We start from the raw sequence: 19,001 nt of genomic DNA, 5'->3' as shown, positions 1-19,001 counted from the left end.
AATTCTTTCTCAGAAAAGGGTTGGGAGGATAAAAGAGAACTGGGGAGAATCATGTATGCTGCCTTAAATTCCTGCTGAGAAGGCAGGATATAAATACAATGAATCAAATCTGCTGTAGGCGAACCTTACTCACTATGTGTATGAATGAACTTATTACATTGATATTGAATGAATGAACCTTTATTGTCAAAGTACAACCATGTATACATTGAGATTGGCTGAGCCTCCCTTCGTGCCCCCGCCCCAAGTATTAAAATCAATACTGTATATTGATTTTCAATATGATCTGGGACCTCCGAAAGCTGACTGGCCTGACTGTCAGGGATAATCTATTCTAAACTAAAGGATAAACCTAAAATGAAGGCATATTAAAAAAGTTTTAAAAGTTCTACGTTTAAACCTGAATTTATATTTGCTGTATTCCTTATTAATCATAGCTTCTATGCTTTTTGATGGCACTGGCATAGTGCCAGGGTGTACATTCCTGATCCCAAAATGATAACCCACGATGAAATCCATGCAAAAATATACTGTATTAATATTACTCTGTAATCGGTCATGTAACTTACCATGGCACAGTTGACTTTCCATGATGAACCCTCTCTGGCACTCACACATAGCCCCATTTTGATGCGCAATGCATTGGGAATTGAGATCACAACCCAATGATGTACAGTCATCCTGATCTGTGGCACAAAATAATAAAATATATCACTCTACAGTTGTCCATAGTTTATGTGTTTGGAGTAACAAATTCGTATGAACAAACTCACTAGAGCTAACTTGTCAGATTTTATCCATCTGCCCCCTCTTTATAAGGCACATGGGTTATGGACAGGATGACAGACCTTCTCAGTAGCAGACCCCACTTTACGGAATATTCTCCTTCCAAGATATCTGTAGCTTCTTCTTCTTCCCTATTTGCATTTTGTAAACTAGTTAAAACAGTATTGTTCCAGTGGACATTCCGGTTTTTTTTTCTTTTTTCGTCAGTTAGTTAGCGTCTTTCCTGGGGTTGAGAAAAAGTGACTGGTCCAAAGTCAGTCAGCTGGCTTTCTGTCTAAAGTGGGACTAGAATTCACAGTCTCCCAGCTTCTAGCCTGATGTTTTAATCCAGGGGTGGGGAACAATAGCTCTTTTATGACCTGTGGACTTCAACTCCCAGAATTCCTGAGCCAGTCATCCTAGATCAGGAATTCTGGGAGTTGAAGTCTATAAGTCATAAAGGGACTATTGTTTCCCACCTCTGCCTTAATCACTATAGCAAGTTGCCTCTCATTCAGCCCTTGAATTGATTTAAATATTGCTAGCTAGTACTTTGTACTTTCTTCTTTATAAATGCTTCTGTACCATCACCAGAGTCCATTTGGATTGAAGGGGCTATAAATGTTGCAAAATAAATAAATAAATAATATTTATCATGAAACTACCAGTAGTTGCTGCACAGTTTAACTTGCCACTGCAGAACTGGCAGACCACAATTGCACGTGATCATTACAGCCATTCTCATAAACTGCAGAGATGCTTCTTTGGTCCCTATCAGCTATTTTGCCAGTCACTCAGAACACACGTCTTCTCCTGTCATTATGAAATAAGAAAAGGCAATCTTTACTAGACACCACAATTTCAGCAGTCAGTGTCTGTTGCTTCTCCCCGTCATCTCCGTGGCTATCACCATATTTGCTGTTACTCAGAAAATGCTGGGATGATATTTCTATGGCAAACATTTTCTTTCCTGAAGCGCCTTCCTGAGATGTAAAGATACGGACTGAAAAGGTAAAAATAACAGGGTGATATATACCACTCACTGTATCATTTCAGAATATTTTTTAAAATATATTTTATTGAGTTTTACAATCACAATCCCTAGTGCCTAGTGAACAGCGTGTTGTCTTGGTTCATATATTTTAAAAAAACAATCAGTAATAATTAATTAACAGTCAATAATGATTAATTTTTATAATTCCATAATTAGTGTATTAATTAGTATATTTCTTTGATCTTCCCTTCTTCCGATAATATTCTCCTTCATCAACCTTAAGCAAGTATAATTCTTAATATTTTCAATGCATAAATGATTAAATATAGGCATTTTTCATATTTGTAGAAATAATAATAATGTCCATATATGACATTTTTTTCTAATCAACTTGTATTTATAAAAATCGTCTTATTGGTTCATCCTGCATCCTATTTTCATAATTCTTATTTGAGCTTAATTTCCCCTTAATATTCAAACCATTTTTATCAGTATTAATTTTCTCAGTATTAATTATCTAAATATCCAAACTTTGCACTTACATACACCATCCCAATATTTTCACATTTCATGTGTTATAAGGATACTATACTACTTATCTATCATAACATCTACATATAATATCTTTTTTGATCGGCTTATATTTCACTTATATTTGTAAAAGTTATCTTGTTAAGTCACTATATAATCTGTTTTCAAAAATTCTTGTTTAAACTTAATTTCCCCTCAATATTTCGGTCATTCCTCAGTCCTAGTTCTCTTCAAATTAATTACCTTTAAATTTCAAACTTTTCATTTACACATGTCATCCCAATATTTTTACATTTCATATATTGTAAAAGATACTATACTAACTTATATCTCTTATCCCTCTTACTATAGATCCAAAATTTTCTGTTCTTTTAATTATATTCAAACAGGTGTTTGCTCATGTAATATTCCATCTGGTAAGGCGAATCAAATCTTTTGAATCTAATTCTGGCCTTCTTCTTTTGCCAAGTAGCTTTCCAAGTTAATATATTTCACTTACCAAGAAGTTCCTGTATTTTTGTGGGTATTATTGGGAGTGAGAAAGACAAATTATGTAGGATATGTGCTTTTTGTCTCACAAACTCTAATGCTTCTCCTGGCAGCTCTATAGTCCATTTTATTAAATCTTCTTTCTTGTCCTCGGGTTTGTTTTGACATCCTGACAAATAAATTATCTTTTCCATTTTTATTGCTATGGCAAATCTTGTAGATTTTTTCCTGGTTGTGTTAAGTTGTAATTCTCTTCATTTGTAGCTTCGCTGTTTAAGTCATTTTCTTCAAGTCTGTGTTCTATTATCTGATTTGTTTGTTCATTCTTTATTGTCATTTTCTGAGAGTTTTTTAATTGTAGGTTTAGATTGGAGATGTGCTCATTTATGGCATCAAAGTTGTTTCTGATCTCATGGTTTGAATCCATTGTCATTTGTATCTGTCATAGCATTGCATACATTTCTTCATGAAAAGTATTTGTCTTGTCTTGGAATATTGCTTCTGGAGGTCTCTGATATTCCAGGCTAGATCTTTCAGGAGTAGATATTAGATGTGGTTTCCTGTCATTTTTTAAATAAGTATACAATATCCCTATTGTTTCCCCCCCTCCAAATAGTCTTTCATCACTGCCATAGTCTCTATGATTAGCCTTGTCAAACCAGCCAATCTCAGAATCCAGACAACCCAATCTTATATAGTTTTTATCTTTATATATGGTTTTTGTAATTCAATCTGTTTCCAATTGTCAAGGCATCAATGAAAGCAGTATTTTACCACAGTTCTTCTATTTAGGGGTCAGTAATCAACCAGTCAGAATTCAAATGCAGTATATTTAACCACCTTGAGTCCTTCCTGTAAATTCCCCCATGAGAGATTAGCCAAGAGTCAAAGTTTTTCTTTTCTATGAATAATTCTTGGGCTTAAACAGCAGTCAGAGTCTTTCTTTTTCTGCAAACACTTTTTAATCTTAGGGCTGGCTCAGTATGTTTTCTTTCTTTCTTCCCAGCTGTCTTCTTGAGAGTTATTAAAGAACAGATTATTCTTTGTTTCTGGGCATCTTGCCAATTTCTGAATCAGTCTTGTTGATGTTCTATACTCTGATTCTCTACTAGATGTCAGTAGTTGTTTTCCAGCTTTTTCAAACAAAAAGTTCTTATTTTTTTACATATATAATTTCATCAGAACCACTTAGGGTGTAAAATCTTAACAATTTTCTTAGTTTCAAGATTTATCCAGACTGTAGTATTATAGATTTCATTTCAATATATTTCTTTCCCCTTTAACAGTTAATTCACCACTTCCGTCTATGGAGGAATGGGGGTGTAGTCCCCTCCCTTCACTTTCGGAGGATTTCTTACTTTGGGGATCTTTCTCCAGGAATCAGTTACAAAATAGAAGAGAGAAGATTGATACTCTCATCAATTCCAAGCATGCTGTTCACTGTTGTTCTAGTTTGTGCTCTTGGGCTAGACATTGGTGTGCAGCTAGCCTTTCTCCTGTCAGGTTAGAGGGCTTCCCCCAGATCAAACAGATCGACCTCCATCATTCTGTGTTTGTTGGAGCACCCCTCTTTCTTCGTCGCTTCTCCAGGGCAACCTTTGACCCATTTAGGGTCCCCTGGCAGAGCAAAAGTGGCCATGCGGTGCAGAGCACCGCAATCCCATCGCTGTGTGCTACAGCGCAAAACCGGAAGTTCCATTTCAGAATTATTTATTAGCAGAAACATATCCCTGTAATATATTCAACTGCTAAATTAAAGCAAAAAGGAAATATATTGTAATTGTCAAAATAAACCAATAACAAAAATACATTGCTTACCATATACCATGTTTCCCAAAAAATAAGACCTGGTCATATATTTTTTTTTGGACCAAAAGAGCCATTATGACTTATTTTCAGGGAATGTCTTATTTTGCAGCCACCCACCCACTCCATCCCACGGTCTGATTGCTTGCAACTGCAACAGGGCAGAAGCATGTGTGTCGCACTGATGCCACCACCACAAGGTAAGGCAAGGCAGGTGGGGAGGTGGAACTGTCCCACGTACCCCACACCCACTTACCTCAGGGTCCCTGCAACCAGGACACTCATGCCCCACCACCTGCCTCGCCTCATGGTGGTGGCACCAACAACAGCAGCAGCCCCATCTACCAGGAGCATGGAGGATGGGTGGGGAGGCTTGGTCGCCTTACCCAGTCCCATTTCAAAGCCAGGAGGTTTCATTGGAGGGGCTTTCTTCAGTCCTGGCTGCCCCCGCTTCGCCCCGCAGATCAGCTGCCTGGCGGTAGCTCCTCCTCCTTCTCCACCAACTCTCCTGTTCCTTGTGCCATGACCGGGCAGTGCAAGCCTCCCCTGCCACCTTCCTCTGCCTGCCAGACACCCACCAAAGCTGCCCTCCCACTTCTTCCTACCGTCTGCTTGCCAGAAAGCTTGCGTCTTAACCTTTTAGAACCTCTAATAAGTCCTGATACAGAGCTAATCAGCAAAAGACTATAGTACACTTGACATATACCTGGTTTGGCTAAAGGATGAACTACAAGCAGTGAAGAGGGTCTCAGCATGCTTCCTCCAAGGCGTACCTTCTTGCGGCCATTTTTCTTGTCTATTCTCAGTAATGAAGGCCTAGCCCAGTCAGATACCCAAATGTGGTCCTCAAAAATTGTTATGCCATATGGATGGCCTAGAATGTAGATATAAAGATTGATAGTTCCATTATATACATTCACTGAGTAAACACATCAATTTATATGCACCCAGTATATTTCTGTTCTGAATATTGCATATCAAGATTCAAATCTCTGCCTCAGGGATTGCATGGATTATTTCATAATCTCTTCTGCAACTTGCAGATCCCACCGCCCAGAATGAGACTAAAATCTGTCTGTTTTTGGAGCGGGCATCCCTCAATCCCTTAAAACTCCTGAACAATCTTTAAAGACTCCTAGCCCTATCTACTTTGGGACTGCAGCTTTAGTTATATCCTACACAGTATTAGAGTTGTCCCTCCTTGTCATAAATCGAAGATTAAGATCAGAGTGAGGCAGAATCTTTTAAATTCCTAGATCAGTCTCTTGCCTAAAACACATTCATCGATCTGTATTAGATGCAGATTGTGTCCTTCCATATGGTATTTGACTCTAGATATCATCACTGCTACCACAACACGGATGGATAAAAGCAAAAAATGTTAAAATAATATATGCAGACTTTATATTACTGAGTGGTGATCAGGAACATCAGACAGGAATAATCTGTCCAAGCATTAAAGCAATAAGATGTCAGCTCAATGGTAGCTAGAAAAATGGTTCTAACTGATGTTTAATTGACTTTAAATAATACTAATTACTATTTGTAGTCCAAAATATTTTTGTATTGCCAGTCTTCAGTCATTTATTTAATTTTACCTAAAAGGTCCCATTCTTCTAGGATTTTTATGACTACTGGGAAGCCTAAGAATACAAAATCCAAATATCAGTTATAGCACAAGTAGCTTTCAGTTAATGAACATTTGCCATTACAGGAGCGGTGAAAAAGTAACTTCGCATTAACAACCTTCACAAGTCTGTAAAGCAAAGGAAAATTGAACTAAAATCATAAGCTCAGTTAATGTCCACTTTGCTTTACAACTGAGTTGCAGGTCCCAGTTGTGATCACTAAGCAAGGACTACTTGCAGTAATATCAATTATAAGCATTGTCTTCCCTTAACACAATAGTGTGCAATCTGTAGCCCTAGGGACATATGTAGTCCCCACCTTCATTTTTTTACAGCCAGTGAGCCCTTTTTTAAATAGCCCAACTAGAGCAAAATGGCACAATTTTTAAAAATCAGTCACATCTTGCCATTTTATGACAGGAAGCACACAAAAAGTATAGACAGAAAAACTTCAACACTTCACCACCCCAAACAGAGACACTATTGGAAATCTTGGCTGTATATGTATACTGTATATGGCATATCCTCACTTGGGTTTTTTTGTCCTTCTTTTAATTCAGCCAAGTTAGCAAATGATTGCCCATCTTCACCTAAAAGCTTGGCCCTTGCATCAGCCAAGAACCAGAGAACGCACAAAAATCACTGGGAGTCTTAGAATGGATGCACAAAAGTTTCTACTGTTCTCTTATAAACATAACAGCTTGTCTAAGAACATAAAAAACAACCATGCTGGATTAGGCCAAAATCTTCTTGCCAGCATTTACTTTCTGAGTTGTCAGATAGACTTGCATTTACGGCATGCACAAGCAGAGCTAGAAACATCAGCCTCCTCTGCTCTTTTCCCCCTGCAACTGGTAATCGGAAGCATATTATCATCAACTCGGAGCTGACACCGAATCTCAAGACCGTTGTCTTTTGATCTCTCCTCCACAGAGGCATCTTTTCAGTGCCTTAAAATGACAGGAATGGGCAGTAGATGGCAGTAGTGCTGCAATAAGAATCACTGTAGTAACATTAGGTTATTATTACCTGGGCTAAAGGAAGTGAAAGTATTTGTTGTTTTCTTCCCTTTTATGGGCACATAGTACTTCAATTTTCAAAATTTCTTCACATTTCTTTACAAATAATACACAAGTAAGTAATAATACACTTTTTTTTCAAATAATACTTCACATAAATCAGCAAAATGGGAGGAGGAAAATACACACACACACACACACACAGGTCCCTTTGTTAAACTCCCTCCCTTATCTAGTGCCCTGTTGATTTATCAGAACAAACATACATTGGAATGTGGACCAGGTGGGTCCTAATGCTATTTGCTCTCCAAAGCAGAGTCCAAATATAATTCCTTTAACACTTTCCTGCTTCCCATTTTTTTAAAAAAAAAAAACTATTTTTCTTCTTCATTTTCCACAGGGTTGCCTGAACCTCATCTCCGGGCAAGTTGGAATCAGACCAGGGAAATAATGTAATATGATGGGTGACCAACAAATAACCTGCTGACTATCATGGATATTTGCAGGAACTTGTTGCTTTCATCACTGTGACCCTAATCAATTTTCTAGAGCAGCAGTGATGGATAAGTGGTACAAAAAAGGGGGGAGCTACTGAGATCACTCTTCCATTGACATTTTGATATGTGCCTTATTAGATAGAAAACTAACATCCCATAGCCTCACCTACATCATTCTGTGTAAGTATTTGCCGGTTAGACCCATCCAGGTTTGCAGTTTCAATAACTGACATTTTGGCATCACACCAGTACAGCTTGTCATCAGAGTAGTCGATAGTTATTCCACTGGGCCAAAGTAAGTCTGAATTTGCTATAATGACACGCTCTGAGCCTTGCAAAGTAGATTTTCCAATATGTGGATTGATCCCTAGGTCTGTCCAAAACAGTTCCCTTTAGTGAAGGAAAACAAAATAAGTCATTGCATTTTTTAAAAACCTCTCACTCTGCAGAACAAAGAAGATATAAAAATCTATATAAGCCAGAGTGAGATATAAACACTATTCAAAGGTAATAATTTTGTGTTTTAAAATCCATCTTTGATCCCTCAACCATGATTAAAATACAGTAGGCACAAGTCATTGGACAATTTCCAGATTTATGACTAGAATAGAAAATGAAATTTATTTAGAGGAAATAGCTCATGGGGATAAGAGAAAGTCAAACATCTAGCTAACTATCTGAAGAAGAGCCAAAGAGTATGTGCTCTATGCATGGCTGTCTGAGGAGAAAGGCAGATGGAAACAATCTCTTAAGAGCAGGCAGAGTAATTAACAGAGAGAACCATAGAATTAGTTGTTTTTAACCATTTAGTCATGTCCAATTCTTGTTGAGTTTATAGGCAAATGCTCTCCATAATACTCTTCAAGCACAGCTACATTCAGTTGCTGGATGTTCAATTTTGTATCAGATTTGATGTTATCAAGCCAACATGTTTGTTGCTTGGCCCTTTTTGTTCCATTAACCATTCCTAGCACCACTGCCTTCTGCAATGGATTGTATGCATCACATGGCCAAAGTAAATCAGACATGTTCTTATGATTTTAACTTCTAGTAGTGTGTCTGGTTTTATAACAACAACTTTATTGATTAGCCCTTGGGCCATATCAAAGTGCAAAGTTCCAGCAACAAACCGTCACCAAAACTTGATAAAAGCAATCCAAAATGGAATTTGATAAAATACAATTTAAAATGGAATTAAAATAAAATACAATTTAAGATGAAATAGTAATAAAATACAATCTAAAATGAAATTGTAATAATGTACAATAATTTAAGATATAGATAAAATATGATAACATTATATTTCGGAGTCGCCCTTGCAATCTACCCCAATCAGTCCCACATATGCAGATCTTAACCGGATCATTTTGTTTAAGTACTGTGCTACGTTAAATGTTATTTTCAAGTTCTGACCGGACATAAGGTAAGTTATTTTGATGTGGGGATCCCAATGGGTCATTCGTTTGGTATATAGACCAAGATACCTGTCTCTCACCCTCTTATACAGACAACAGTCAAATAGGATGTGAGCCAGGTCCTCTACCTCTGCCGCTCCGCAAATGCAGAGACGCTCATTGTACGGTATAGCATGAAATCTCCCATATCTGACCATTGTGTCAAGCTGTTCGAATCTCGCTCTTGTAAATATCTCCCTAAGATGTTTTGGGAGTTGTAACTTCAAATAACTGTCCACTTGAAAAGTACATTTGTATTTACTCAGCCTTTTCAAGTTACCTACCTTACTAAGGATAGCTATATCAGTTTGTGCTTCTATATCCTTAATTCTTTGGGCAACTCTTTTTTTAGATTGTTCTCCTGTTACGCAAGAGACAGGAAGGCCACAGCTTCTTACAAAATTTGTTAGTTTGGTGATCCAGGAGATTTGTGATTGTACTTTTATTTGCTCTAGTAGGCATAATTTGGGGAGTCTATCAGTCTCCATTTCATTAACTTTGCACCAGTAGTTATAAGCTCTAATTTTAGATAATGCCTGAATTGTATGAATTCCCAAATCAGCTCTAACTGCTGCAGCAGATGTTCTTGGATCCTACACCCAAAATCTCAAATGCTGGGACTGTGTTTGTTCTAGGACTGTGGTTGAGTAAAGACCCCAAATTTCTGCTCCATACAAGAGCATTGTGGTAACCTTAGCCTTATAAACCTTGAGTAATGGAGCTAGGGACCCTGGGTAACTATGGTTCTTTAGTTTGAGCAATAAGTTCAAACGGGCTTTTGCTCTAAATGTACTCCATTGATGATGGCAGGCCCAAGATCCAGTCTTTGAAAAAGTTACTCCCAAATATACAAAGGTATTAACCTGCTCAATTGGTTCACCATCTAATTGCCACTTATGTCTCTGATGGTTTCTTCCAAACACCATTATTTTCGATTTAGATTTGCTAATGATTAGGGAGTTATCCTGGCAATAAGAGCTGAATCTTCTTAATAGCCTACGTAATCCTACTTGTGAGTATGATAATAAAATCATATCATCAGCATAAAGCAAGCTGTTACAGTAAGTATTTAGGATCATCGGCATGTGTACCATGGTATCTTTCATTAACCCTGGCAAGTCATTGATGTATAAATTAAATAATAATGGGGCCAGGATACACCCTTGCCTTATCCCTTTATTTGTGTGAATCCTGTTAGTCAGGACCCCATTAACCCCATACCACACCCTCAAACAGGTACTTGTGTAAAGGGCTTTAATCAAAGCCAGGAGTCTGGGTTCTATTTTAAGAGATGTCAATTTACTCCATAGTACGTCTCTATTTACCATATCAAATGCTGCTGTAAGGTCTATGAAAGGGGTCTCCTCTTATAGGCATATTTGGCAATTAGATGGTTCAAGACAAAGCAGTTATCAGTAGTAGATCTGTTTTGTCTAAAACCTGCTTGTTCTTCTGTGAGGATGTTGTTTTCCTCTACCCAGATTTCTATTCTGTTCAAAAGGTACCTAGCATATATTTTTGCTACAATGTCAATCAGGCTGATGGGCCTATAATTACTAGAATCCTTTTTATTCCCTTTTTTATATATGGGGACAACTATTGCCATCTTCCACCCATCTGGTATATGGCAGGTGTTATTTATGTGTGTAAAAAGACCTGCTAATACAGGGCCCCACCAGTTGGGAAATTTCTTAAATAATTCTGCTGGTAGAAAATCCTCGCCTGGGGCTTTATTGCTCTTTAAGCTTTTAATGATGGACTGTATCTCCTTTTCTGAGACTGGTGGCCAAGGGGGGAGAGTTCTAGGATTTACAAAATCACTGTTTAAAAATAATTTCTTTACCGGTTCGGTGGGGGCAAACAAGCACTGATAATAATTCTCCCAGTCCGCAGCAGAGATTGGTATGTCAAATGCAAATCTCCGTTCCTTCAGGATACCTGCTACAGAGTGCCAAAATAATACTGAGTTATGACTTCTGGCAGCCAACTCAAGTTCTGACCAGATTGAAATGGCAAAACATTTTTTCTTTAATGTTATAGTTTTTTTTATATTCCCTTCTTGTGTGCAGCATCTTAGCTTGTATATGGGCAGTAGGATTCCTCTGGGCAAGCCTCATGGCTGCCTTCAATTTCTTTTTCAGTCGCTGGCAATCAGGATCAAACCAGTGAGGTCTACCCACTTGGGCTCTTTTTGTAGTAGGTTTAGCTGTTAGGTGTTTCTTCAGTATGTTACAAAGATTGGAGAATGCATTGAAGGCTGACATCCAGTCAGTAGTAGATGACTGTATTGTTCTAGCCCACTTAGTAGCATTCTCTGTTTTAAGGCATTCTAATATTGCCTTAGTATCAACTTTGGCCCAAATTAACCTTTTATTTTGGGTCACCATTACCTTTTTGGTGAGCCATCTGTCAGCCATGTTATATGGTCTTAAATCTGAGCGGCCTCGCAATGTCACACTTACAGGCTGATGGTCGCTATTGTCACTAAGGTGTACTGTGACCTCTGAGAAGAGGTCAGCCTTATCTCTAGACACACAAAAGAGATCCAGTACACTACTTGAATTGGCTGAGTGGTATGTATAAGGGTATGTATAATTCTTGTCCTTACCTCCCAAAATTTGGAGATTACCCTTAAAAATTAAGGAGACTAGGAGCAGGCCAGCGGCATTACTTTTACAGTCTCTCGAGAGCCACTGAGGATGGTTATCAAAGAACTCCCCTGAGATTCCCTTCTTCTGGGCAAGCTCATACAGAGAGGGACCCAGTCTAGCATTCAGATCTCCTAATAATACCACTATGGACTGAGGGTACAGTATAGATATATCTTCTAGGATAACTTCCAAGCCCATCCAATATTCAGAATTATAGTGCTGGGATGTGCTTGGAGGAATGTACACATTTACCAATATTAACAAAAACTGGTCATATTCAAATTTGACAGCTAGAAAGTATGGATACTTATCTTCGTTATATAATTTCTCTCCCTGCCATTGCAACTCTTGCTTTATAAGAATGCATAGCCCACCAGAGGGTCTCCCTTTGTTCTTTGTTTTTAGGGCTGGGGAGGCCCATCCCTGAAAGCCTGGCAGTTGTACTGGTTCGTCCACTTCGGTTAGCCAGGTTTCTTGAAAGGCTATTATGTCAAATCTAGAGAGAAAGCTCATTAGTCCACAATCAACCATCCCTTTCCAGCCAGCTATGTTCCAGGTCATCAACTGTATGGGGTTCTCAGAGGCAAGGTGGTCTGGCTTGGTTGATTGGCTAGATGGTAAAAATGCCAGATGTCAACTTGACATTGGAGCTGGGTCGATATCATCTAAGCTTCCCATATAAACACAGTTGTTGTGAGGTTCGATATTTCTCCTCATGGGTTGCAGAACATGTTGTTGTTCCTCTATATCTCGGTTGCCAGTGTGCCTCTGCTCTTGCTCCAAGAATGATTTTTTTTCCAATGGGCAGGTACTCTGGCTTAAGTCTATAAATGTAGATTTATGTCCATTTTTGGAGGGGCATAGCTGAGGGTTCATCTTGTGGAAAGATGTTGTGGGAACTTCTAAATCAAATGAGGATGGAAGCTGGATTATATCCTTAGTGTTTGTCAGCTTAGGGGGCACTGTGTGATGAAGCCCTTTGTCTTTCAGTTGTTTCTCAGAGGCTGGGTCAGTCAGTGCAGTTACCCCACTCTCAGCCTGTGTGACAGCACCTTTTTTTACTGTTGAGGTAAAGGCAGATTGTTGATTAAATATCTTGTCACAAGGTTGCGTGGTTAGTGGAGCCAAATTAAATAGAGGCTTTGCTGTAGATTGAGTTGTTGTCAGTGCCTCTTTTAGGTCATCCAATCTTTGAATGATGTTAACTTGCTCAGGTTCTGGCAATGCACTGAATAGGTCAATCAACATTTCCTCTGGCACATCCTCAGCAGTTCCTGCAGCTGTGGGTAACACAGTTCGTATATTGCTTCTTTGCTTTCTCAGGGTCAGTTCAGTTGCAGCAGCCTCAGGCTTAGTAGTGTGAGGGCTGTTGCAGCCTAGATTTAAAACAAAAGTTCCCTCTTGGTGATGCTGTTTCAGGAGTGGGCACACTTTTTCTGAGCAAAAGACCCTTATTGGAAATATTGAAAAGATGCTCAGAAAGGGCTTCATTCTGAAGAGCATGGAGGGAATTGTGGGCTGCTTGAATGATAGGAGAATTCTCATACATTGTGTTCTTGCTGGCAGCCACTCTGCATGTAGTAGATCTATCAGAGTGAATTCACAGCGGAGCAGCTGGCTCAGGGACAGCCTAATAGCTTTTCTATTGCTCCAACGCCCTCTATTTACTCTCTTGTCATAAATTTGCAAAGTAACCTGGTTAGTTTGCAGACTGTAATTATATTGGTCATCTCTTAGGCCTTTGCCTGATTGAGTGTTTTCTCTGTGGGTGTTCAAATTTTGGGGAGGAAAACAAGGTCCTTCTCTAGTTTCATTTTCTGAGTTAGCCATCCCATGTCTGTCCATGGTAATCCTCCCAAGTCCTTCTACAGTATTTGGGTGGCTCCTAACAAACTTTGCAAAAGATTCTTTCAGGCAGTCGACCTTATTTATGACAATTGACAAAAGATCATATATTGAGTTTACAGTTTGAGCTGTAAGCAAACATTGTCTAGAGAGGAAGTCTGTCACATTTTCCCCCTTTAAATTTGTTACATCTCCCTCCTGTGCAAAAAAGGCTGTTGCCGGGTTCCAAGGAGGGGAGCCATTCTCCGAGAGGGAGGAGGACAACTCCGCACGCTTCGGTTTGCAAATCCCATTCCAATGAGTCACATAAATTAAATTTATCTGATAAGGTGCCTGCGAATGAGTTACTTACTGGAGCAGACTGTCTGTTTGCAATATAATCTTCCATTTTCTGCTGCTTCAAAGGCTTGGATAAACTCTCTGCTGCAGAGTGCTGTCTCTTCCTTCTTTTCCCCATTCAGGTTTGTTAAAACAGGTTTAAAAATGAGTTTAAAACTATGGTTTGAAAGGTTAAAATGGATTTAAAAATGGGTTTAAAAAGTTAAAAAGGGGTAGGTTAACAATACAATATTAAAAGAGGTCAAAAAGTTAAAATAAAAATAAAGTAAAACAAAATAAAAGTTTTACTTTTGGAGGAGCTCCTTACAGCCTTTGCTGCCTCTCCACCAAATAGAAGTAGAATGACTGTGGCAAACCAAAGCCTCTCTGGTTTTGTAAGATTTCACATCTCTCTGTTAGTTACTCTGGCTGTCCATGGTATATGCAGTAATTTACGCCAGTATCACAAACAAAGGTGTCAGTCAGTTCTTCTTCAATCAACCAACTCTCATACCCGTATATCATTACAGGGAAGACTATTGCTCTAACTAGCCTGCTTTTTGTATTTATGAACACAGAATAAGCAACTGTTTATCCACATTCTACTTCTGCTTTGTGGTCAGCAGTTCATAAGGGGCTGAAGAATTAGAGCCATTGGATCTGCACCTTCAATAACTGTATTTGCAAAATCTCTGCACTGGTGAAACAGTTTCAATAGACGCAATAGTTTCACAGACTTTATTCTTGGGAGTCTATATCCCCCAATAACAGTTTGGAAACAAATTTGACTTGGTATCTTACTTGGTAAATGGATGAACAGCAATTCCTTGAGGATGAAACTCCTTCTCCTGGATGATTATTTTTCTCTGCATTCCATTTAGATTACTAGTTTCAATGCTATATTTCCTGCAAAATATGCACATAGAAAGGGGTTTCTTATTGCGATAACTTTAGCTTGTCACTTTACTTCCCTCCTTCCAGTTGATTCTCTATACCATAATATTAATTAAATGTTTTAAATGTTTCTTCTCGGTTCTATCTTCTCCTATTAACCAAAGTTGTAAACTGCAAAGGAACTGAGTAGGATTAGGAGTAGGAGCAACTAGAATCCATAAATTAAATTAGTAACTTCATGAAAAGCATCTATTATTATGTGTGTGTCTTGAAGTCAATTTTTGACTCCTGGTGACTGCCTGGACTAGTCACTGCGGTTTTCTTGGCAATTTTTTCAGAAATGGTTTGCTATTGCTTTGTTCTCAGGGCTGAAAAAGAGTGACTGGTCCAAAGTTGTCCAGCTGGTTTTACGCCTAAGGCAGGGGTAAAACTCAGGGTATCCTGAATTCCACCTTGGTGCCTTAATCACTAGACCAAACTGGCTTTGTAAACCAATAATTACTATATGCAAATACAGCAATTGCTAACTTGTTTCTTAGGAAGACAGCATTTTTTATGACTTTTGATATAATCAAAAGTGTTCCCTTCGTATGTGGAAATCCTGGACAGGAGATCTGTGAAATGAATTAAAAATAACATCTCAGACACAATTGTTTGGAGTGTTGTTTTTTTCCTAACAATGTCCTTGTTTTTCCAAAAGGAAATACATTCAGTGTTCAATAAAGAAATTGCTTTACATGAATGCTTCTGGTTAGCATATTGTTCAGCATGTTATTATTATTTATCTCTAGGTCTTTCTGTTATGACTAATCTTAAGTACACAAATACATGCTACCATTTCAGAAACATTTCAGTTACTCTCTCCATTTTTTGTCAGTTGCTTATTTACTACCATACTTTTTTATTACCAGTAAGTGTCCTGCAATATTTATGTAAAAAACATACCCTGGATCAGTCCAGTATAATTTGCGATTAATCCAGTCCAATGCTAGTCCTTCTGATCTCTCCCGTGTGTCACATACAACTTTTTCACGATTGGTGCCATCCAGATCAGATCTCTCTATACAGTTCAGGTCTGTATGGATAAAATAAATCTGTAAGAAGAAAACAGAAGGTTTAGAAATGATCCTCAGCCTACAATCAGAGAATTTCTATTGCTAAGCAAGTCAGTTGTTAAGTGGTTTGTGCTCAACAGCCTTACAACCTCTTTTGCTGTGGCTGTTAAACAAATCACTGCAGTTATTAAATGAATCTAGTGGTTGTTAAGTTAATACAGCTTCCTCTTATTGGCTTTGCTGTTCAAATGCTGACTGGAAAGGTTGCTGCAGGATGCTGCAATCATTGGAAATACATGCCGGTTGCCAAGCGCCTGACTTTTGATCATGTGACTGTGGGGATGCTGCAATGGTCATGAGAGGACCAGTCATAAGTCACTTTTTTCAGTCATGTTGTAACTTTGAATGATCATTAAATGAACGGTTGTAAGTCGAGTACCACCTGTACTGCACTTCTTAGTTGGGGATAGGATTTCTTCTCTCACAACTTTTATTATTGACATTTATTTGAGAAAAAAATAGTTACATTATTTACAAAGTTGAGACTGTGTTTCTACCAAACCTACTGGTGCACAAATAATGTTTAATCAAGGTCCTGGATGGAAGCCATGTGTGAATATCACCAACAGATCCATGGTGGTACAGTGGTTAGAACGCAGGATTGCAAGCTAACTCTGCCAACTGTCAGCAGTTCGATTCTCACCAGCTCAAGGTTGGCTCATCCTTCCATCCTTCCATCCTTCCGAGGCCAGTAAAATGAGGACCCAGATTGTTGGGGGCAATATGCTGACTCTGTAAACAGCTTAGAGATGGCTGTAAAGCACTGTGAAGCAGTATATAAATCTAAGTGCTATTGCTATTGCTAACAGAGAAAATCATTTAGTATTTTTAAAACAAATATGGAATGTATCGATATGACAGATATGTTGTGTTAACAGTGGTAGGATTCAAATATGTGAACAACCGGTTCTCTATTTGGATGCCGCTTCCGGAAGTCCATTCTGAGCCTGGGCAACAAAAAATTAGCTACCAGTTCTACCGAACTGGTGTGAACCGGCTGAATCCCACCACTGCATGTTAACATATAACTGCTGTCAAGTGGTCATTGTTTAGGAAGTCATTTGGCCCAAGGCATAATAGCAATAAGAAGCACTTTATCTATATCATGGAGCATCATGAACTACACAGTTAAAATACAATGCAGTAAAAGCATTGATCCTTGCAATATTTTGAAATCCTCTTTTTTTAAAAAAAAAGGCTTACTTTACTTTCCATCGGATCCCAGTCCAGAGCTGAGACTCTTCCCATCTGCCAGCTAAGGATTCTTGAGTATTGCGTCCCATCAAAAGCAATGCTACGGATATCTTGACTGTTCGCAAACAACAGAAATGGCTTTGGTCCTGTTTGTAATAAATGTAGTAACAAGTGCTTTCTCTCTTTTCTTCTCATTTACAATCCTTACTTGGCACTAATCACAGATTAACTTAATTACAATATGATTATAAATAACCAAGATGATAATCTGCCAATGAATTTAACATGCTAAATGTGACAGCTGCTTATGTCTTTCAAAGCAGGTAGATGAATATTAATACATACTACCATTTTTCCCAGGACAGGAATTACCTGTGGTGGACTTGCTTTAGAGCAGGGGTGTCAAACTGCCGGCCCACAAGCTGGTTGCATCATGTGGAGGCCATGCCCACCCCAGCTCTAGCAATGCAAAAAAAGTCTCGATAGGTCACAACACATCACATGATGCAGCGAGTTTGACACACATGCTTTAGAGAATAGTGCTCTGAATATATACCGGTAGTATTTGGTTAAAAAAAGCTTCAAAATAAATTTAACATAATAGAACATAAATAAAAGTGTAAATGTCTCTGTAACCACCCCACCCCACCCCCCAAATACCCTATCAATTCCAGTCTTTCATTAAACACCAATTTGTAACTCAATAGTGCTTCCCATATTAAGCTGAACTATTTTGCTTAGTTACACTTTCAATTCTGTCCTATGAAGAGTGTCTACAGGGTATGGTTAAAAAGAAAGATTGAGGTATCAATCCCCAGTTGTAGTGATGGAAGATCAAATAAAGAAAGTCTTCCTAGATCTCTTTAAGATCCATCTATGCTTAAATTTAGCTATACATTTTAGCAAAATGCACCATGTGCCGGAGCAGTTTATTTCAGAATGACCAGAAACACCAGTCTGGCATTACATGGACAGGATGCACCTGCAAAAAGCACGTGTCCAGTCCATCTTGCAACCCATGCCAAAATGTCCATAAACCAGTATCCTGTTACTGCATCAGCTTAAATTGGCCAATAAGAAGCAGAAAGATCATCACAATGTCACCCACCATATCTTTAAGGATGATTCATAGATTGTGTCCATTGCAAAAAAAATGTGTAAATTAAGTAAAAAGGTAAAATCCTACATCAGCGGCCCCCAACCTTTTGGGTACAGGGACCAGTTCAATGGAGAGAGGGTTTTTTCATGGACCAGAGGGGGCATGATTTCGTGTGCTGCCTGCATCCCATGGATGGGGCTTCGCTTGTTTTTGTAACCCAATTTCTGGCATGCTGCGGACCAGTGCCGATCCATGGACCGGGGGTTGGGAACCCCTTGTCTTATATGATACCACTATATGTCTTTTAAAAGCAGTTTGTGGAGCATCTTCATGCCTCAGTTAGACAAATTTGAGGATGAGCCCAAAAATCACAATACTTACTTGAAGCAGCACAATACCTTTTATCCTTCTGGAGATTATAGCCAGGAAAGCAACTACATTCCCAGGTTGTTGGACTCAAAGATGTACAAATCTGGCTACAACCACCATTATCAGGTGATGTACAACCTAGAACAGATGCACTTAGATTGACAAGAAATAGCATGGTTCACTCTGCTGAGCTTCAGTAAACATTACAATAAACATCTTTTAGAGATGATCTGTAGTTAAACTATAGCTGGTAGTTATTTATTTAGGGATTCCCAGGGTGGATAGAGATGAAAAAACCCTCTATACCTCACTTGTCCCATCAGGATGTCAATA

The 19,001-nt window shown here is 38.6% G+C and overlaps 1 protein-coding gene across 1 annotated transcript in view; it reads right to left on the bottom strand.

Annotated features, from left to right (window-relative positions):
• Positions 1–19,001, bottom strand: part of EGF (epidermal growth factor) — a gene marked incomplete at its 5' end in the record, with an annotated part of 54,044 nt that overhangs the window by 12,177 nt on the left and 22,866 nt on the right. Inside the window, 8 exons of the mRNA XM_081332118.1 lie at positions 570–686; positions 1,613–1,768; positions 5,292–5,459; positions 7,896–8,119; positions 14,799–14,903; positions 15,837–15,985; positions 17,210–17,346; positions 18,681–18,806. Of these exons, the coding sequence (XP_081188244.1) occupies positions 570–686; positions 1,613–1,768; positions 5,292–5,459; positions 7,896–8,119; positions 14,799–14,903; positions 15,837–15,985; positions 17,210–17,346; positions 18,681–18,806 (1,182 nt within the window). The remainder of the gene's footprint in view (positions 1–569; positions 687–1,612; positions 1,769–5,291; positions 5,460–7,895; positions 8,120–14,798; positions 14,904–15,836; positions 15,986–17,209; positions 17,347–18,680; positions 18,807–19,001) is intronic.

Source organism: Vipera berus, assembly GCF_964194415.1.
Source record: "Vipera berus genome assembly, chromosome: 7".
Classification (NCBI taxonomy): Eukaryota; Metazoa; Chordata; class Lepidosauria; order Squamata; family Viperidae; genus Vipera; species Vipera berus.
Note: the sequence above shows the minus strand (reverse complement) of the source record. Positions and strands in the feature narration are given on the sequence as shown.